Source organism: Pongo pygmaeus, chromosome 8, assembly GCF_028885625.2.
Source record: "Pongo pygmaeus isolate AG05252 chromosome 8, NHGRI_mPonPyg2-v2.0_pri, whole genome shotgun sequence".
Taxonomy (NCBI): domain Eukaryota; kingdom Metazoa; phylum Chordata; class Mammalia; order Primates; family Hominidae; genus Pongo; species Pongo pygmaeus.
This window is the reverse complement of record NC_072381.2, coordinates 19431645-19454943: the sequence shown is the minus strand read 5'-3', so window position 1 is coordinate 19454943 and position 23299 is coordinate 19431645. Positions and strand designations below refer to the sequence as shown.

Below are 23299 nucleotides of genomic sequence, written 5' to 3'. Positions count from 1 at the left end.
CTTCATACCCCCTAGGACGGCTATAACTAAAAAGCTGACAAACGAAAGCAGCAGGTCCCAGACCTCCTTCAAACATTTGCTTGAATACTTTCTCACCTAGGCCTGTCCTTACCATGCTACTTAATATTTTAATTTGCTACCCTTCCATTTTATGATTTCTTATGTTTTATCTTTTTCTCACAGCACTGATCACCTCTTAACAAGCTGTGTAATTTTACATACACATATGTAAGTGTGTACCTATTAAGCTGTGTAACTTACTTATATACACATATGTAAGTATGTACATATACACATTATATACACATATGTAAGTATGAAAGTTTACTTACATATACATATGTGTAAGTTTGTGTATAATATATACACAAATATATACACACAAAATATATTTTTTCTATTTAACACAAAAGTGCATGCTCAAGAAGAACAGGATATTTTTCTGTTTCATTTAATGATGTATACCAGATGTCTCAAACATTGCCTGCCATTTAACAACCGCCCAATAAATATATATTAATTAAATAGTTTTGTCTTTATTTTTCTTTATTCTTGGCAGGGTTTTGAAAATTTTATTGGTCTTCTGAAGTCCTCCATCTTAGATTTGTGTTCTATTTCATTAATTTGTGCTATTACCTAATTGGTTTCTAATATAATTTTTTAAGGCAATACATTTTTCTCTATCTACTGGCTTAGCAAATGCCCACAGTTTATGTTATGCAATATTCTTGTTATTTCTGTTTCAAAACATTTTTTTACTTTAATGTGATTTAGGAGGGGGCATGGGCTATTAAAAGTATCTTTCTCCTAAACACTGGGAGTTTCCTAGACATTGTCTTATCATTGATCTCCAGCCTAATTCAGAAGGTATACCCTAGGTGACTTTAACCCATCAAAAATGACTATTTAAAATTATAATCCTTTTTTGTTCCTTGCTAAATGTTCTATGTGTGCTTGAAAATCATATATATCTGAAGCTGGTAAATTGTGTTACATATGCCCTTAGATGTAGATCACTGACTATGTTGGTCAACTCTATTGCATCCTTACCACAGCACAAATCAAAACATTTTGAGAATGCCTGAGATACTCTGAATTGTGTCTCATCAGTAAATAAGCTAATTAGAATGTATTTGGAAACTAATAAAATGGTTGTTTCCCAAAGAAGTCTCTGTATCAATGGCATGATTATGCTCAAATAAGATTTTAGAGTTCCTAGATACACAAATCACTTTGACTACAACCTGTATTGTAGAAGTGTTATTCAGATTATTTTTTTAAATTACTTTTTTATATATTTTTGCTTTCAGAGTCTACATTGATCTACAGATAATTAAAGCAGGATGTACATGTTTACATTATAAAGAATTTCTAAGTATTTTATTCTCTTTGTAGCAATTGTGAATGGGAGTTCACTCATGATTTGGCTCTCTGTCTGTTATTGGCTGTTGGGGGGTGGGGGGCTGGGGAGGGACAGCATTAGGAGAAATGCCTAATGTAGATGACAGGTTGATGGGTGCAGCAAACCACCATGGCACGTGTATATCTATGTAACAAATCTGCATGTTCTGCACATATACCCCAGAACTTAAAGTATAACAATAATAATTTTTTTTCTCCATGAAACATCTTATATCTTTAAAAAGAGTTGATTTCTTTCATTCTTTCTGCTATTCCTAGATGGTATATTTCTACCTAGTCACATTTTCAAAGACTTCTTAGAGTTGTGATATATGTTCAAGCTTTACCTAGAATTCTCAAAACAAAACAAAACAAAGAAAGGAGACTGTGGAATTTAAACCCAAATACATGATTGGGTGCCAGCCAAACTTTTGAAATCAGTTGCTATGGTGATTCTTTTAATTTTGTCTTTCTCTTCTTCTGGGTCTAATTAGAGCATCAAAGTTTATAGCATATAAATATAATAACACCACTCATAATTCATATGGCAGATTCTAGCCACTTTATAACTAAAACACAACATTTAAGACCAGTAGACTGGAAATAAAGTTGAACTTTAAAAAAAAATTAGCAATGCTATATTAAAAGAAATAATTCTCATGTAATGGCAACCAATGCCAAAATCAGGTTTATTCTGATTTGTTTGTTTGTCCTAGGAGCTGAAAAAGTTTTACATTTCCTATGCATTATTTGGAACTAATTCAGCTTTCTTGCTCTAATATTACTGGTATGAATATGCCCACTCAAATCCAAAAAAAAAAAAAAAGAACAAGAGGTTTCGCAATCATTCACCAAAAAGCACTTTATGGTACAACTTATCCTCCAAAGGCTCATGATTACTTTTGCCTTTAGCTTTGAAATAAAAGAACTAACAAGACAGTACATTTTTAATATGTTTCTGATTCCCTTGGTAAATCAGCATACTTTCCCTAATACAGAGAGAAATTCCTAGAAATAAGCACAACTTTAGAGCCTAAATACAAAGAGTTCAAGAAATATTTAGCCAGAAATAAAATGATACTTTGAATTCTGAAAAATTACACTAAACTATATCTCTAGGAAAGAGATACACTGGCAACATTACAAATGAAATTCAAAATTCAACATTACAAATAAAATTCAAAATATGTGCTCCATTTAACTGTTAACCTTGTTTGTGTGATATTTAAGTGAAAATGACAATGAAGAAAACCTACAAGCATTTGATACAGAAATAACTAAAACAATAGCAGAAAATATTCATAAGGTAAAGATAAATATTAATAAATACAGAATTCCAGAGTAGCAAAGTATTTTTCCTTTTTCACATAATAATGGATATAATAAATAAACCAAAATTGAAGGAATATATAGTCATGTGATTTTAAAAGGACATCTATGTCTATAACTTTACAGAATAAGTTTTGTTTTCAACTGATACAGTAATTGTCATATTTATGGGGTACAGTGTAATATATATATATTATAGTACTGATCAAATCAAAGTTGACACTTACCGTCTCTCAAACAGTTGTCATCTGTTTGTGGTGAAAACATTAAGTTTTTTTTTTTTTAAGATTCAGTTATACACAAAAGTGGTAGGGTATATGCAGGAGAATGAAGCTGGAACTCTACCTTTTATCATACACAAATATAAACTCAGGATGGATTAAAGACTTAAAGGCAAGACCTAAAACTATAAAAATTCTAGAAGAAAACCAAGGAAACTGAATTTTTCACAACAGCCTTGGCAAGGAATTTATGACCAAATCATCAAAAGCAATTGAAATGAAACCAAAAATTGACAAGCGGGACCTAATTAAACTAAAGAGTTCTGCACAGAAAAACAAAACAAAACAAAAAAAACTTACCAACAGAGTAAACAGACAACCTACAAAACGGGAGAAAATAGTCACAGACTACGCATACAAGAAAGGTCAAATTTCCTGAATCCTTAAAGAATTCAACAAGCAAAAAACAACCTCATTAAAAAGTGGGCAAAGGACATGAACAGACACTTTTCAAAAGAAGGCAAACAAGCAGCCAACAAACATATGAAACAAATGCTCTGTATCACTAATCATCAGAGAAACACAAATCAAAACCACAGTGAGATACCATCTTACACTAGTCAAAATGGCCATTATTAAAAGCCAAAAAATAACAGATGTTGGCGAGGTCACCGAGAAAAGGGAAAGCTTACACATTGCTGGTGGGAATGTAGATTAGTTCAGCCACTGTGGAAAGGAGTTTGAAGACTTCTGAAAGAACTCAAAGCAGAATTACCATTTGACCCAGCAATTCTATTATTGGGTATATAACCAAAGGAAAATAAATCTTTCTCCCCAAAAGATACATGCATTCCTATGTTCATCGGAGCATGATTCACAATAGCAAAGACTTGGAATCAATCCAGGTGCCCATTAATGGTGGATTGAATAAAGAAAATCTGTTACATACACACCATGGAATACTACACAGTCATAAAAAAGAATGAAATCAAGTCCTTTGCATTAACATGGATGCAGGTGGAGGCCATAATTCTAAACGAATTAATGCAGGAACAGAAAACCAAACACTGCATATTCTCACTTATAAGTGGATGCTCAACACTGGGTAAATGTGGACATAAACATGGGAACAATAAGCGCTGGGGACTACTACAGTGGGGAGGAGGAGAGGAGCAAAAGGACTAAAAATCTATTATGTCCTATACTCACTATCTGGCTGACAAATCATACCCCAAATCTCACCATCACACAATATACAAGAAACCTGCACATGTACCACTGATTCTAAAATAAAACTTGAAATAATTTTTTTTTAAAGAAGTGGTATGGTAGCTTGGGCAAAACACTGGATCATAAATCAAAATACTTGAGTTCTAATGAGAACACATAGACACAGGGAGGGGAGCACCACACACCAGGGCCTGTCAGTAGGTAGGGGGCTAGGGGAGGGATAGCATTAGCAGAAATACTTAATGTTGATGGGTGCAGCAAAGAACTATGGCATATGTATACCTATGTAACAAACCTGCACGTTCTGCACATGTACTCCAGAACTTAAAGTATAATAATAAAAAATAAATACTTGTGTACTAGGACCAACTCTGTCAGTATATGTTTTATAAACTTTGACAAAACCTAAGCCACTCTTGTTGACAGCTTCATCTGTTGACTGCACTAAAATATCTTTCCCACGTACTTCTCAAGGCTTCTGAAGTTCAAATGAAGATTAATAAATAAAAAGGCTTTGAACGTTAAAAGTTCTATGTATATGTGAGCTCTATATACTGAAGTTGTTCATGATATTCCACGTTTGGTTCCAAGAAGCAAATAATATCAAACTGCAATATTCTAGCTCAGAAATTATTAAAGGTAATGGTGACATAATTTGTCAATCTTCTTTTTGACAATTTATATTCACCCCATCTGCAGTTAAATGAAGCAACAATGGACTATGTTGCACAATTTTACAGGCTTAGCAGAATGAGTACATATGGCCAATTTAGCTAAGGATATTTTAATATATGGTGTTCATTATGAGTTGATCTCCTTTTATCATATCACATAGCTGATATATATCTCCTTCAGAAATCACTTTGTCTATTTTATATACAGGTATTTATCAGGGTGTTGACTTTTTTTAACAACCTATCACATCTGATAATATGCACAGAGAAATGACAATCCTTTGAAATGCATCAGAGCCTGTAGACTCACCAGCCCTGCATGAATTGTCTTTAATGAAAATTTTGCCTGTCATTTTTCAAAAAAAAAAATTATTTCAGGCCAGGCACAATAACTCATGCCTGTAATCCCAGCACTTTGGGAAGCCAAGGTGGGTGGGTCATGAGGTCAAGAGATCAAGACCATCCTGGCCAACATGGTGAAACCCCATCTCTACTACAAATACAAAAATTAGCTGGGCATCGTGGCACGTGCCTGTAGTCCCAGCTATTCGGGAGGCTGAGGAAGGAGAATCACTTGAACCCGGGAGGCAGAGTTTGCAGTGAACCGAGATCGTACCACTGCACTCCATCCTGGCAACAGAGTGAGACTCCATCTCACAAAAACAAACAAAAACAAAAACAAAAATCCTTTCATATGAAAAATACTTGTTTCCATTCTGTTTTTCTTTGAAGACACCTGTTTTCCAATTTATCTCCAATTAATACACACATACACACACACACAGAGCCATCAATTGGTTTTAAATGAATTATGATTATAAATGAATTATTCAGAGAAAGGAGGGAATGTATCAAGTTAAATCACCTTACCTTCCCCCAGTGTTGAGATACACACACTCTGCATGTTTCAACAATAAACACAGATATTGAGTAACGTTGTGGGAGTTGAAGGCAAAAGCAAGAAAACAGAACCCTTTTACTTACGGCAAATGAAAGTAGTCTCATCTGAATTATCAGCACAATCATTCACAAAATCACACAGCTTGTCTTTTGCAATGCAGTGCTTATTAGCACACATGAATTCATGAGCAGTACACTTTCTCTCTGGGCTAAGCAAAGGGGAGCAATCTTGGAAGGAAATATCATCCACTGCTACATCTCCTATGTAACTGATACCACGTTTTGCTCTGAAGACAATCTAAAAAAAAAAAAAAAAAAGCCAGTTACAGTTAAACTGTCAATCAAGAAGTTCAAAACCTGGGCAAACATTAAGTATCAAGCACATCAAGCTTGAATCTGTTTTTTTTGTTTGTTTGTTTTGTTTTTTTTTGTTTTGTTTTGTTTTGTTTTTAATGTCCCTATGTTGAAAGTGACCCAGTAAATTTAAGGACCAGTTAAGACCCAGGTCATCCTCAACACCTACAAATGTGGGAGTGGCAACACCACTGGCTCATGTCTAGATTTTTAGGACATGGGTCTAGAAAATTGGCAGGAGACACTGATCCACTACTGCCTTTGCCAGCTCTCAGATCTCAAACAAGACCTACTCCTGTTTTAGAGCATCACTGCACAGGAAAGCAGTAGATCAGATGACATAAAGTACCAAGAGTGAAAAGATACAAGTAGATTCTTTATTTTGCTCAATTCTTGTCATTCCTCAGATCTCTCCATCCTACTATTTGAAAGCTAAAAGATAAGTCCTAAATACCGTATTTTTTGTAAATTGGACACATCTTTGGAATTGAAATGATTCTGATTTGCTTTGGATTCATGTATGTGATGAGCAGAATCTTCACGTGCCCTATTTTTTGACAACGATTTCCCATGTGTGTGGACTTCAGGAAGAATGAAGATTAGTAACAGGAATCATTAATGGTTTTACAAATTCCATCTTCAATTTGTTAACAATACCACTGCTTGGAATAAAAATGAATGCTGTTTCACAGGTACATAAAATGTCACATATTCTATAGTTTAGGATTTTTCAGAGAAATGAATTCAGTCTTTTTATTAAGTTTTTCTGCAAGCTAAATATGTTAACATAAGAAATATTCAGATATTTCAAAATAAATTTAGAACAATTAGAGGTGAGTTAACAAGGACAGTTTTATTTTAGTGATTTCGTACAAAATATTTACTGTTACCATATTTAGAAATATCTTTTGACCAATTGTGGACAATTATTTTTCTTAAAAGAAATAATTGTAGTTTTTTTTTTTTTTTCCTACAGATGTGGTAGGTCTTTATACTATTGTGTGAACCTAGGTGTTCTCCTCTTAACATGAGAGGTTGGAATAATTGAAATCATGCCTCTCACATTATCAAAAGAAAAATACAATCGTGTTCATATATTGAATTTACATAAAACGAATAGACTGCTCTTCATAGTAGGTGAGCTTGCAAAGAAAAAAAAATTTGTAAGATAGATGAAGAGCTTGAAAGTGATTAAAAAGAGATGAAACCAGAAAGTATAATAAGGACTACGACTTTCTTAAAAGGGAAATTGAGCCATGGAAAAATATTGATATGCAAAATATAAAAGATACTCTATTATCTGTATAGTCTAAAATTTCAATATATGCTGCAATGCTCTGTGAATAAGAAATCAGATAATGCAACGACTGTTGCACTGTTAATTGGCTTATCTTCTGCCATATAGGTACAATCTCAGATGCTTGCCTTGTTCAAATAATCAAATCATCACTTACATCTCAATGCTTCATATAAGGTTGGTTGGGATTCCCTAGACTTTAATACTGAATATGATTAACTGTTATTTAAAAAGAGAGAAACTACAATGTATCTTTCTTCAGACAGAATAAAGTCAGGGTTAATTATTTTTGTAACATTTGGTAGACAATGTAGCATGGCAGCTGCACTGTGGACTGGTGGAAGGCCGGACTTTGTCTACAGTCAGCCTCTGCCATTTGCAGTTACATAACTAAAGCAAAAGACCTAACATCTGGGTATTTCTGTATTCTAATTTATAATATGGAGATAATAATACTGTGTAACTCATAAGGTTATTGTGAAGGCAAAATGAGTAAATATTTTAAAAATTCATAAATAGTATGTAGCACTCAGTAACTGCTACATATGTGATTGCTCCAATAGGAAAAATTATTGTAATTAAATATTTTGTTTAAATTTGGGGGGTGGGGTACCCAAATAAAATTATACAAGCTTCCCAGTGATGCTTCAGCATACCATTTATAAAAATATTTTATACGTTTCCCCAAGGGCTAGAGGCAGTCATCTTTGTGAGACTAAAGAGAACGATCATGTAAGAAATGGCAGAATCACGAAGAGTGTGCCTAACTAACCACTGTCTTTCCCGTGCATGGTGCATAACAATGTGCTTTGCATGTAGTAAGTGCTTAATATGGAAGAAATCACACATGAAACAGCAAATATTCACAAGCCATTAATATTTACTTATAAGAGTCAAAAAAATCAGGGGTGTACTCCTCTTTAATCTCAATATGTGAAAAATTAGAAATTCAAAATGGCAAAATTAATAATTGATTGTATGTGCTGAAATTCCCCTTAATATTACTTCAAACACGATTTTACTACACAAATATTTTACATGCACAGAACTAGTTAAGACTTCATCGCCTGGGGTGGAAGCCCAAGTGTGGCAGAGTAATGGTTCCTTCTACATGTTCTTCCTGAGGTTTCTTCTCGCCTCAGTTTAAAGACCTGAGAGGCTGAACAATTGGGATCCCTCTAATAGAAAAGTTTCCTATTATGCAAGGCTATGAAATTGATATTCAGTCTTTACTGCTTCAGGTTGAACTTCCTTCTTATGCATATCCTAAATTATCTACAAGTGATTCATAAGAAAACTGGATTCCAGAGAGAGGCAAAAGATACATCGGATTTACTACACCTATCATTCCAAGAAATTGGCTGTAACACTCATCAGTGCTTTTATACAATGGAAGCCTGTATACTCCCAGTGGAGTTGAGAGGAGCTGATCTATCAGAGAAAGCACATGATTGTAGATGTATTTATCTGAACATTCACAGCCAACTTGGCTACCCCAGCTGCACACGGAAGAGTGAAAATGCAATATTTAACACGCATTTTATCCCTTCTATCTGGAGATAAACGGCTCTAAATTCATGGAATTAAGACCCAGGCAGTTAAGACTAAGAAGAAAATGTTGTACATAAATGTCTCTGTGTTCTCACTCTGCTTATTCAAATTTTAACAAATCTTCAGAGCTAAGCCTTATCTTCTAACAAAATTCCCAATAAAACAGCAGCCAATGGAGGTCTTGCTTTCTTGGTAATCCATAAGAAATATGCTTTGTGCCAAACATTTCAGCACATGCTTATTTCCAGTTTAAACATTTTCATCTGCGTACTAGTACTTTCCTTTAGCTATTAATATGTATAGGTCTCATCCTCTTACTATTATCACAAATTCCATGAAGACAAATACAGCATTACACAATATTGTGCCTCCGAAAAATATTTTTAAATTAGGTGAATCTATTCCCTATAATAAGGTTTAACAATATAATATGTTTTCCGAAGACTATCTTTTAAATTAGGGTTGAAAGAATTAATTGTTGTACAAGCTCTGAGAATATATTTGCAAAACAGAGCTAAATGTTCTTTATATGTGTGAGGCTGATTGTGGAGTAAAGGAAGGTTGTTATTCAAATTAAATGTTCCTAGAGGTACGAATATCTACTTGGAAGAAATTAGAGTGTTCTGAAGTTGTCAATTCCTTAGGTAAAATGCTCCACGGAGTGTTAAGTGTGGTGTCTACGCATCCACAGAACACATCAAAAAGGGAATGGGGGAAAGAATACTGTGAGTAGAGAAGGAAATAAATGAGGATGAAAAAAAATCAGAACTCACTCATCCGATAACAACCTGGATTACACACCTGTGTATGTGAACGAATGCCTAAAAACACTTCTGCTCTCTTCCACTGTGCACCTTGCCGTCCAGTTTGAGCCCACAATTTAGAAGTTACGTTATCTTTCTTGATGAGTACCTACAGAGATAAATCAGGTAAAAGGCATTGAAGTATTTTATCTTGAGAAATTGCAAATATGTAGAATTCTTCCAGTGATTTTTTTTTTTAGTTGCAATATCAACATGAAGTCCTGGAGAGAAGAGCTAAGTTATTTTTTATTAGATACCTTTGTTTTCTACAGCATTGTGCCTCTAGGGTACCTCACAAGCTTTGTACAATAAAGATGTGCATGAATATCTGTCAGTCAAGTCCTAAGGTATCTGGGCACCATTTAATTAAGAACTCAACTACATTAACTTTTAAAAAATCTGGCAGCAGTAACAATTGCTGTTTTATATATTAAATAATATTCATGTGGTCAAATGAGAAAGTATGGAATTGCTTACTAAAACACTCTTTTGAGAATGATCTTTCTCATTAGATGGTTCCAGAGAAGCAGTAATGTTACAATGTCAGCTCATTTCATCGTAAGTGCACAGATGGGTAAGATGAGTGAGCATCTATTTATGCTGCGCCAGTAAGAGCTTCCTGCCCAACAGCCATGAAACAAACATAGTCTCATCAATAGTGTACCCCCTCTGTAAAGCAGAATCCAGATTACTCTCAGGAAAATATTACGGCTCTTCTTTTAGAACGATACAAAATAAGCCATGAAGAGAGTAACTAAGGCGCAAAGGGGAGTGGAACAATTTCAGATTTTAAAATAACTGACTTAGACAGTGTATTAAATGATTTCACAACATTACTTTCTAAAAATATAATTTATACAACCAAATAATTATTCAGATAAAAGATTTGTGAAAGTCCTGACTTTTAAAAGTGAAGATGAATTTCAATGATTTCATTATCTGTTTTTTTAATTAAATTCACATTTTAAAAATGTAATTGGAGTTTCCAGAGTCATAGAAAAAATAATGTGTTACTAGCAAAACTATCATGAAATTATCAGTCTATAAAATTCAAATTAATTTGGAACATTATCAAGGTCAAGAAAATATCATTTCTAACCAATAAGTAAAAATCAATTTTGAAAGGCATTGAAAAAAATGTATAGCAAATGAGTCTTCTTTATATTAATACCACACTATATACAAATCACTGAGAAAAAATATGTTCAAGAAACTTACTAATGCAACATCTAATGTTATTTTATTTATCCATGTACAAAAATAAGGCATTGATATCATTTTATTCATTTTATAATTCCATACTTACAAAATTTTAATCCTTTTAAAGAAGTTCATCTATCAATACCAAATTTTATACTGAAAAAATGAAAGCATATTTCACATCATCAATCCTAACCCCACAATATTCCAGGCAGGCAAATAATTCTCATTTTATTGACAAAAATCTTACAGTAAGTTGTAGTAATTGTTTTGCCTAAAACATTTTTTAAAAGTCAATTTACAACAATAAGTTTTAATGTCAACCCAGAAGACCATTTGGATGTCTTTAGATTATTAAACATAACCATGCATGTATACACACAAATATACTTTTTAACTATTTTCAGAACGAAGTCTCACCTTATCATAAAAAAATTCTAAAATTGATATGAAATTTAATATGTTTTTTGAAAGAAACTACGTTTATCTCAAGTTTCTTTAGAAAAATGAATAACAATAGCCAGGAAAATCCTAGAATAAAACAAAATAGGAGTCGAGGTAGCACCTACTACTAATATTGCAATCAACCTTTTGGAAAACATATGACCTAGCAGTTAGTCACAGTCTATATCTCTCTACTGGGGAAAAAGAAAGCAGGAAACTCGTGTCTAATCTTGTTGCAAATATGCTAGAGATTTCTTGGCAAGCTAATAGTATTTAAAAGGGGGAGAGTCCTTATCAATAGATTGCTTCTAGCAAGATAGCCCTACTCTAAAACTGCTCATAGTACATACAATTCTGGAATTCGTGGATTTATTTTCAGACAGGGCTTCCTGGAAAGAAACACACAAGCTATGAAACAGAATAAATGGAGATGCTCCAAAATTGAGTTGCTTCTTCAGTATAACTGATGTGTCTACGCATATTACTCACGAACTTTATGCATTATTCTCTACCAGGGCATATGCAGTATGGGAAGACAGGACTTGGGAATCTGAATTAATTAATATTCCAGAACTGTTCTCTGGCCTGTATATGTTGGATGTCCCAGAAAAAAAAAAAATACAGGACTTCCTGAAAGAATAGTTAATTCCAGAGACAGGAGAGGATAAAAATAAGTTTGTAACATCTTGGCCAAATAGAAAGAATATGCTCAAAGAATAATGGGCCTTTTTAGAGAGACACGGAGGTTGGTTAAGAGGGACTCTTATTTCCAAATCTGAGACAATTTGAGGAGCAAATAAATACTACTACTAATAGATTATAATACATTGACTAAAATAGAAACTTATCAGTCCACATTGATATAAAACAGTAAATGAGCAAACAGATAGAGATGAGAATTTTTTTTCCAACATGAATCCAACCTATAAATGTGGACAGAATAATTGAGTTAGAAAATCACAATTAGGCAATCAGCATTGTAAAATTAATTCAATCAAAAAAAAAAAGCCACTACTGAAGGCAAAAATTTGTAGGTAAAATGGAGATGAAACCAATATTTTACATATTCTTAAAATATCTCTTCGCAAAATATTTATTGATAACAAAAAAACCACAAGAGTAATGGGGCTTATAAGGATCACTAACTAATAGGAGACAATAAAAATAACATGATATTGGTTATATAATAGGAAAAAAGAGCTTAACACAATAAAATTAAACTAAGAGACATTTTACAAAATAACTTGGCTATCGGCTTTTAAAATATCAAGTTTATGAAAACCTAGGGAATATAAGGAATTATTCCTGTTTGAAAGACAGTAGAAAGAAATAACTTGGTATAACATTATCCTATACTGGATTTTTTTTCTATAGGGGACATTACCAGGACAACTCGTTTTTTTTGTTTTTTTTTTTAAAATAAGATCTCTGAGTGAAGTATATATTGGAGTTGCCTGTGCTGTTCTTGAAACATTTTATGAGTTTAAAACAGTTTAATTTTTTTAACAGAGAAACATTTTGAAAAAGACTATTGCAGAATGTAGCACTACTACCATCAAAGGCAACAAGAAGACACATCCAGATATTACCCAAGTGTATATATTTATTTGATTGTGGTTATACCCAGAACACTGATACTGAAACCTGCATATGTTTCAGGTGTAAAATAGTATTACCCAGAAGCTGTAACCTCAGCATAGAGACAACATTCATAATTAAATAGAATAAAAATTACTTATTAGCTATTCATGTCCAATTCTGCTAAAGCTTTTACTCCATATACCACTATAAATCTAATGAAGTGTTGGTAATTGTCCGTTTTCACTTATTAACAGAATATATTTTAATGATACCAAATTATGCACTGTGAACTTTTACAGAGAAAATTCAGAAAATGTGATTGCCTAAGCAGTACCTGGAGAGAACCAATGGTGGCCCCATTCATATGTGTCCAGAACATCAAGGTACATTTTGGTCCCGTGAGTGAAATTATAGGGGTGAGAATGTCAGCTGTGTCACCAAATTTCCCATTAGAACTGTCAGCATACAGGTACCAGCCATCTGTGGTATTTCTGGAAAAGGAATTTGTCATATTATAAAAAGAATGAGAGGCCAGGCGCGGTGGCTCACGCCTGTAATCCCAGCAATTTGTGAGGCTGAGGCAGGTGGATCACCTGCGGTCAGGAGTTCGAGATCAGCCTGGCCAACATGATGAAACACCGTCTCTACTAAAAATAAGAAAAAATAAGCTGGCAGTGGTGGCGTGTGCCTGTAATCCCAGCTACTCAGGAGGCTGAGGCAGGAGAATCGCTTGAACCCAGGAGGTGCAGGTTGCAGTGAGCCGAGATCGCGTCATTGCACTCTTGTCTGGGCAACTAGAGTGAAACTCTGTCTCAAAAAGAAGAAGAAGAATATTGTGAAACATAGTACAGTTTGTCACTAACCATATTTTATTGCTTCATATTTTTTCCTAAAAGTATAATGTGTTACATAGCTTAATTATGGTCCATTATCTTCATCAGAAATAATACTTCTGCCACTTTGATTTTGAACCCATAGTCCTTGCAATGATATCAATTGGTACAATGTGTATAAAATTATGACAAAGACTGAAACTACCAAATCTGTAATAACTTGGTTGATATTTTTACAATAATACCACTAATACCCTAATCAGCTTTTTAGAGCTCATTTTAATGTGAGTAAAATGAGGCCCTTAAGCACTGATTGCCTTTAGAAGAAACATAAAAGGAAGGGAAAAACATGAATAAGTAGGGGATGAAAAACAGGAAACTGGTCTGAGCTTCAACTTATCAGTCTCAAAGGGTTTCCATTCAAATTTACTCTCTCTATATTGATTTAGCTCAGTTTCACTCCAACACATTTTAGTAACCTTGAATATAATTTTAAAGAATATCCTTTCTTTCCTAGGCCTAAATTAAAAAGGAAAAATAATGATGGAAACAATTAAATATGAATTTTTTTTGCCATAAAAGAAAGAATTTATGACCCTACTTGGACAATTAATCCAAAAAAGAGAATAAAACATTAAAGTCATTCTAGGTTATATACAGCTTTTTGAAGCATAAAGAAGTGATCTGCACAGTTTGGGTATTCTGGCACTCTGTTTCGGATTAACTTGATTTCTTGCCACTTTCTAAATTAAATATAGATGCTAGAAACTACAGAGTTTAAATTTGCTTCTTATTAAAGCTATTTTATTTTGAAATTTTTTATCATTTTGGGGGAATTATGAAGAGCAAACACATGGAAAGAGAGGTGGAAGTAGTCATTCAGTCACCATGTATTGACTGAGTGCTCAGTTTTGCAGGTCTTGCCAGTGGCTGTACAAGTTTCTAGGAATATAATTGTCTGCAAAAGACACAGCAGGGTTTGGCCTCAGGCCTCCTCATTTACTAGGTGGCCAATTTAGGGCAGATTATTTAACTTCTCTAAACACCTTAGTTTCTTCATTTCAGAAAATGAGACAGTTCCATGTATGGTGTTAATAAGAATCATAAATAAAATATATGGAATATCTAACACAGTACCTGGCCCATTTACATATTTTAAAAATGGTAGTTGTAATTTGTGGTTATATATGTATCATTCACTCTTCCTAATGAAATAAGTAGTGTCATGCAAACCACAGAGTTATGTTAATTTTTAAGAGGCAGAATTATCATTTATATTTGTCTGAATTATGTCTCAGTGAAAAAGCATTTCCGGCTTTCTCATATATCATACGCTAAATATCCCAGTATAACAGGGATACCCAGAACAAAGATGTATATACTTATACATCCAGATACATAGAAGTAACAGTCAAGAAACAATTGCATGCACATATCTATATGTATATGATTTATTTAACCTGTAAATCTTTCTTTAAGCAAATGTCACTATTATTATAATTTTATTATACTTCATTGAAAATTATTTCAATGTGCTACATCTAACTGTCCACCAGGAAATTGAATTCTACTTATGAGATGTAGTTTGAATTGTCCATTCCTCTCCAATTTTAATGCTACCACCTCATCAAATTTTTACTACCTTTTGCTTAGAATAATAAATCTCCTCATTGGTCTCTCACATCTACCGTTGATTCACGCTATTCATTCTTCACACATCACTTACAATAATTTTTTTTAATGGAGATTGGATTAAATCATGTCCCCCAATCCACTTCTTAAAACCTGCTAAAGTCTTTTTAATTGACATAGGATACCAGGAAGTGGGAGCAAAAAGGAAAAACGTGAAGTTGACTAATGGGTGCAAACATACAGTTTAATCGAAGAAAAAGATCTAGTGTTTGATAAATCAGTAGGGAGACTATAGTTTACAATAATCTACTGTACACTTCAAAGTGGCTAGAAGGGAATAATTCAGATGTTTCTAACAAAAGGAAAAGGCAAATATTTAAGGTGATGTATATCCCAGGTATGCTGATTTGATCTTTATGATTTGGTTGAATATATTAAATTATCACATGTACTCTGGAGCTATGTACATCTATCATGCATCAATTAAAACATAGTTTTGAAATAATTAAAAATATATATTTAATATGCCTTACAAATCTCTACATTACATATCTCTGTCTCCCAGTAGGAATGGGAGTTGGGAAGAGATGATTCCCATCATCCTTCCTGAGCCAATACAATCTGACTCCAGTACAACACTGCATGGGTGAATTATCAAACAAATTGATTTAAACATTAAATGAAATCCCACCACATTCCCAATAGACTTTATTTTTCAGAAATTGGAAAACTAATGTTAATGAAATACAAGGAGACAGTAATAGCCAATTTTATCATGAGAAGAAAAGAGGTGCAGGATTTAATCAGACATCAAGACTCCTTCAGGACACAGGTATGGGCAAAGATTTCATGACAAGAACACCAAAAGCAATTGCAACTAAAGCCAAAATAGACAAATGGGATCTAATTAAACTAAAGAGCTTCTGCTCAGCAAAAGAAACTATCAGAGTGAACAGGCAACCTACAGAATGGGAGAAAAGTTTTGCAATATACCCATCTGACAAAGTTCTAATATCCAGAAGCTACAAGGAACTTACAGAAATTTATAACAAAAAAAAAAACCCCTCAAAAAGTGGGCGAAGGATATGAACAGACACTTCTCAAAAGAAGACATTTATGTGGCCAACAAACATGAAAAAAAGCTCATCATCATAGGTCGTTAGAGAGATGCAAATCAAAACCACAGTGAGATACCATCTCATGCCAGTTAAAATGGCAATAATTAAAACAACAGGAAATAACAGATGCTGGAGAGGATGTGGAGAAATAGGAACACTTTTACATTGTTGGTGGGAGTGCAAATTAGTTCAACCATTGTAGAAGACAGTGTGGCAATTCCTCAAGGATCTGAATCAGAAATACCATTTGACCCAGCAATCCAATTACTGAGTATTTACCCAAAGGAATATAAATCATTCTACTATAAAGACATATGCACATGTATGTTTATTGCAGCACTATTTACAATAGCAAAGATTTGGAACCAATCCAAATTCCCATCAATGATAGATTGGATAAAGAAAATTTGGCGCATATACACCGTGGAATACTGTGCAGCCATAAAAAAGAATGAGTTCATGTCCTTTGCAGGGACATGGATGAAGCTGGAAACCATCATCCTCAGCAAAGTAACACAGGAACAGAAAACCAAACACTGCACGTTCTCCCTCATAAGTGGGGCTGAACAATGAGAACACATGGACACAGGAAGGGGAACATCGCACACCGGGGCCTGTGGGGGAGTAGGGGTAAAGGGAGGGAGATCATGCATGCAGGGCTTAAAACCTAGATGATGGGTTGATGGGTGCAGCTAACCACCATGGCACATGTATACCTATGTAACAAACCTGCACATTCAGCACATACATCCCAGAACCTAAAGTAAAATTTGAAAAAAAAAAAAAGCAGTTTTATAAAACTCAGGTTAGCAGTTTACAAATTCAATTTCATATGTGGCTACGAAAGAAAATAACTTTAAAAATTAAGATTTTTTGTCTACAAATGCATTAAATGTTTTAAATGCAAAAAATGCGGGGGGGAGGAGCCAAGATGGCCGAATAGGAACAGCTCCGGTCTACGGCTCCCAGCGCGAGCGACGCAGAAGACGGGTGATTTCTGCATTTCCATCTGAGGTACCGTGTTCATCTCACTAGGGAGTGCCAGACAGTGGGCGCAGGTCAGTGGGTGAGTGCACCGTGCGCCAGCCGAAGCAGGGGCGAGGCATTGCCTCACTCGGGAAGCGCAAGGGGTCAGGGAGTTCCCCTTCCAGGGGTGACAGACTGTACCTGGAAAATCGGGCCACTCCCACCCGAATACTGTGCTTTTCCGACGGGCTTAGGAAACGGTGCCCCAGGAGAGTATAGCCCGCACCTGGCTCAGAGGGTCCTACGCCCACGGAGTCTCGCTGATTGCTAGCACAGCAGTCTGAGATCAAACAGCAAGTCGGCAGCGAGGCTGGGGGAGGGGCGCCCGCCATTGCCCAGGCTCGCTTAGGTAAACAAAGCAGCCTGGAAGCTTGAACTGGGTGGAGCCCACCACAGCTCAAGGAGGCCTGCCTGCCTCTGTAGGCTCCACCTCTGGGGGCAGGACACAGACAAACAAAAAGACAGCAGTAACCTCTGCAGACTTAAATGTCCCTGTCTGACAGCTTTGAGGAGAGCAGTGGTTCTCCCAGCACGCAGCTGGAGATCTGAGAACGGGCTGACTGCCTCCTCAAGTGGGTCCCTGACCCCGACCCCCGAGCAGCCTAACTGGGAGGCACCCCCCAGCAGGGGCAGACTGACACCTCACACGGCCGGCCAGGTACTCCAACAGACCTGCAGCTGAGGGTTCTGTCTGTTAGAAGGAAAGCTAACAGAAAGGACATCCACACCAAAAACCCATCTGTACATCACCATCATCAAAGACCAAAAGTAGATAAAACCACAAAGATGGGGAAAAAACAGAGCAGAAAAACTGGAAACTCTAAAAACCAGAGTACCTCTCCTCCTCCAAAGGAACGCAGTTCCTCACCAGCAACGGAACAAAGCTGGACGGAGAATGACTTTGACGAGCTGAGAGAAGAAGGCTTCAGACGATCAAATTACTCCGAGCTACGGGAGGATATTCAAACCAAAGGCAAAGAAGTTGAAAACTTTGAAAAAAATTTAGAAGAATGTATAACTAGAATAACCAATACAGAGAAGTGCTTAAAGGAGCTGATGGAGCTGAAAACCAAGGCTCGAGAACTACGTGAAGAATGCAGAAGCCTCAGGAGCCGATGTGATCAAATGGAAGAAAGGGTATCAGCCCTGGAAGATGAAATGAATGAAATGAAGCGAGAAGGGAAGTTTAGAGAAAAAAGAATAAAAAGAAACGAGCAAAGCCTCCAAGAAATGTGGGACTATGTGAAAAGACCAAATCTACGTCTGATTGGTGTACCTGAAAGTGACGGGGAGAATGGAAACAAGTTGGAAAACACTCTGCAGGATATTATCCAGGAGAACTTCCCCAATCTAGCAAGGCAGGCCAACATTCAGATTCAGGAAATACAGAGAACGCCACAAAGATACTCCTCGAGAAGAGCAACTCCAAGACACATAATTGTCAGATTCACCAAAGTTGAAATGAAGGAAAAAATGTTAAGGGCAGCCAGAGAGAAAGGTCGGGTTACCATCAAAGGGAAGCCCATCAGACTAACAGCGGATCTCTCGGCAGAAACCCTACAAGCCAGAAGAGAGTGGGGGCCAATATTCAACATTCTTAAAGAAAAGAATTTTCAACCCAGAATTTCATATCCTGCCAAACTAAGCTTCATAAGTGAAGGAGAAATAAAATACTTTACAGACAAGCAAATGCTGAGAGATTTTGTCACCACCAGGCCTGCCCTAAAAGAGCTCCTGAAGGAAGCGCTAAACATGGAAAGGCACAACCGGTACCAGCCACTGCAAAATCATACCGAAATGTAAAGAACATCGAGACTAGGAAGAGACTGCATCAACTAACGAGCAAAATATCCAGCTAACATCATAATGACAGGATCAAATTCACACATAACAATATTAACTTTAAATGTAAATGGACTAAATGCTCCAATTAAAAGACACAGACTGGCAAACTGGATAAAGACTCAAGACCCATCGGTGTGCTGTATTCAGGAAACCCATCTCACGTGCAGAGACACACATAGGCTCAAAATAAAAGGATGGAGGAAGATCTACCAAGCAAATGGAAAACAAAAAAAGGCAGGGGTTGCAATCCTAGTCTCTGATAAAACAGACTTTAAACCAACAAAGATCAAAAGAGACAAAGAAGGCCATTACATAATGGTAAAGGGATTAATTCAACAAGAAGAGCTAACTATCCTAAATATATATGCACCCAATACAGGAGCACCCAGATTCATAAAGCAAGTCCTGAGTGACCTACAAAGAGACTTAGACTCCCACACATTAATAATGGGAGACTTTAACACCCCACTATCAACATTAGACAGATCAACGAGACAGAAAGTCAACAAGGATACCCAGGAATTGAACTCAGCTCTGCACCAAGCGGACCTAATAGACATCTACAGAACTCTCCACCCCAAATCAACAGAATATACATTTTTTTCAGCACCACACCTCACCTATTCCAAAACTGACCATATACTTGGAAGTAAAGCTCTCCTCAATAAATGTAAAAGAACAGAAATTGTAACAAACTGTCTCTCAGATCACAGTGCAATCAAGCTAGAACTCAGGATTAAGAATCTCACTCAAAACCGCTCAACTACATGGAAACTGAACAACCTGCTCCTGAATGACTACTGGGTACATAACGAAATGAAGGCAGAAATAAAGATGTTCTTTGAAACCAACGAGAACCAAGACACAACATACCAGAATCTCTGGGATGCATTCAAAGCAGTGTGTAGAGGGAAATTTATAGCACTAAATGCCCACAAGAGAAAGCAGGAAACATCCAAAATTGACACCCTAACATCACAATTAAAAGAACTAGAAAAGCAAGAGCAAACACATTCAAAAGCTAGCAGAAGGCAAGAAATAACTAAAATCAGAGCAGAACTGAAGGAAATAGAGACACAAAAAACCCTTCAAAAAATCAATGAATCCAGGAGCTGGTTTTTTGAAAGGATCAACAAAATTGATAGACCGCTAGCAAGATTAATAAAGAAAAAAAGAGAGAAGAATCAAATAGATGCAATAAAAAATGATAAAGGGGATATCACCACCGATCCCACAGAAATACAAACTACCATCAGAGAATATTACAAACACCTCTATGCAAATAAACTAGAAAATCTAGAAGAAATGGATAAATTCCTCAACACATACACCCTCCCAAGATTAAACCAGGAAGAAGTTGAATCTCTGAATAGACCAATAACAGGAGCTGAAATTGTGGCAATAATCAATAGCTTACCAACCAAAAAAAGTCCAGGTCCAGATGGATTCACAGCCGAATTCTACCAGAGGTACAAGGAGGAGCTGGTACCATTCCTTCTGAAACTATTCCAATCAATAGAAAAAGAGGGAAGCCTCCCTAACTCATTTTATGAGGCCAGCATCATCCTGATACCAAAGCCTGGCAGAGACACAACAAAAAAAGAGAATTTTAGACCAATATCCTTGATGAACATTGATGCAAAAATCCTCAATAAAATACTGGCAAACAGAATCCAGCAGCACATCAAAAAGCTTATCCACCACGATCAAGTGGGCTTCATCCCTGGGATGCAAGGCTGGTTCAATATACGCAAATCAATAAATGTAATCCAGCATATAAACAGAACGAAAGACAAAAACCACATGATTATCTCAATAGATGCAGAAAAGGCCTTTGACAAAATTCAACAACCCTTCATGCTAAAAACTCTCAATAAATTAGGAATTGATGGGACGTATCTCAAAATAATAAGAGCTATTTATGACAAACCCACAGCCAATATCATACTGAATGGGCAAAAACTGGAAGCATTCCCTTTGAAAACTGGCACAAGACAGGGATGCCCTCTCTCACCACTTCTATTCAACATAGTGTTGGAAGTTCTGGCCAGGGCAATTAGGCAGGAGAAGGAAATCAAGGGTATTCAATTAGGAAAAGAGGAAGTCAAATTGTCCCTGTTTGCAGATGACATGATTGTATATCTAGAAAACCCCATTGTCTCAGCCCAAAATCTCCTTAAGCTGATAAGCAACTTCAGCAAAGTCTCAGGATACAAAATCAATGTGCAAAAATCACAAGCATTCTTATACATCAATAACAGACAAACAGAGAGCCAAATCATGAGTGAACTCCCATTCACAATTGCTTCAAAGAGAATAAAATACCTAGGAATCCAACTTACAAGGGATGTGAAAGACCTCTTCAAGGAGAACTACAAACCACTGCTCAAGGAAATAAAAGAGGATACAAACAAATGGAAGAACATTCCATGCTCATGGGTAGGAAGAATCAATATCATGAAAATGGCCATCCTTCCCAAGGTAATTTACAGATTCAATGCCATCCCCATCAAGCTACCAATGACTTTCTTCACAGAACTGGAAAAAACTACTTTAAAGTTCATATGGAACCAAAAAAGAGCCCGCATCGCCAAGTCAATCCTAAGCCAAAAGAACAAAGCTGGAGGCATCACACTACCTGACTTCAAACTATACTACAAGGCTACAGTAACCAAAACAGCATGGTACTGGTACCAAAACAGAGATATAGATCAATGGAACAGAACAGAGCCATCAGAAATAATGCCACATATCTACAAGTATCTGATCTTTGACAAACCTGACAAAAACAAGAAATGGGGAAAGGATTCCCTATTTAATAAATGGTGCTGGGAAAACTGGCTAGCCATATGTAGAAAGCTGAAACTGGATCCCTTCCTTACACCTTATACAAAAATCAATTCAAGATGGATTAAAGACTTAAACGTTAGACCTGAAACCATAAAAACCCTAGAAGAAAACCTAGGCATTACCATTCAGGACATAGGCATGGGCAAGGACTTCATGTCTAAAACACCAAAAGCAATGGCAACAAAAGCCAAAATTGACAAATGGGATCTAATTAAACTAAAGAGCTTCTGCACAGCAAAAGAAACTACCATCAGAGTGAACAGGCAACCTACAAAATGGGAGAAAATTTTTGCAACCTACTCATCTGACAAAGGGCTAATATCCAGAATCTACAATGAACTCCAACAAATTTACAAGAAAAAAACAAACAACCCCATCAAAAAGTGGGCAAAGGACATGAACAGACACTTCTCAAAAGAAGACATTTATGCAGCCAAAAAACACATGAAAAAATGCTCCTCATCACTGGCCATCAGAGAAATGCAAATCAAAACCACAATGAGATACCATCTCACACCAGTTAGAATGGCAATCATTAAAAAGTCAGGAAACAACAGGTGCTGGAGAGGATGTGGAGAAATAGGAACACTTTTACACTGTTGGTGGGACTGTAAACTAGTTCAACCCTTGTGGAAGTCAGTGTGGCGATTCCTCAGGGATCTAGAACTAGAAATTCCATTCGACCCAGCCATCCCATTACTGGGTATATACCCAAAGGACTATAAATCATGCTGCTATAAAGACACATGCACACGTATGTTTATTGCGGCATTATTCACAATAGCAAAGACTTGGAACCAACCCAAATGTCCAACAATGATAGACTGGATTAAGAAAATGTGGCACATATACACCATGGAATACTATGCAGCCATAAAAAATGATGAGTTCACGTCCTTTGTAGGGACATGGATGAAATTGGAAATCATCATTCTCAGTAAACTATCGCAAGAACAAAAAACCAAACACCGCATATTCTCACTCATAGGTGGGAATTGAACAATGAGAAC

At 35.9% G+C, this 23299-nt stretch overlaps 1 protein-coding gene across 1 annotated transcript in view; it reads right to left on the bottom strand.

Annotated features, from left to right (window-relative positions):
* Nucleotides 1–23299, bottom strand: part of MALRD1 (MAM and LDL receptor class A domain containing 1) — a 679682-nt gene that overhangs the window by 386392 nt on the left and 269991 nt on the right. The window contains exons 22-24 of the mRNA XM_054503207.1: nt 13320–13476; nt 9759–9869; nt 5840–6053 (exon numbers count right to left, since the gene is read on the bottom strand). Coding sequence (XP_054359182.1) covers nt 5840–6053; nt 9759–9869; nt 13320–13476 — 482 coding nt within the window. The remainder of the gene's footprint in view (nt 1–5839; nt 6054–9758; nt 9870–13319; nt 13477–23299) is intronic.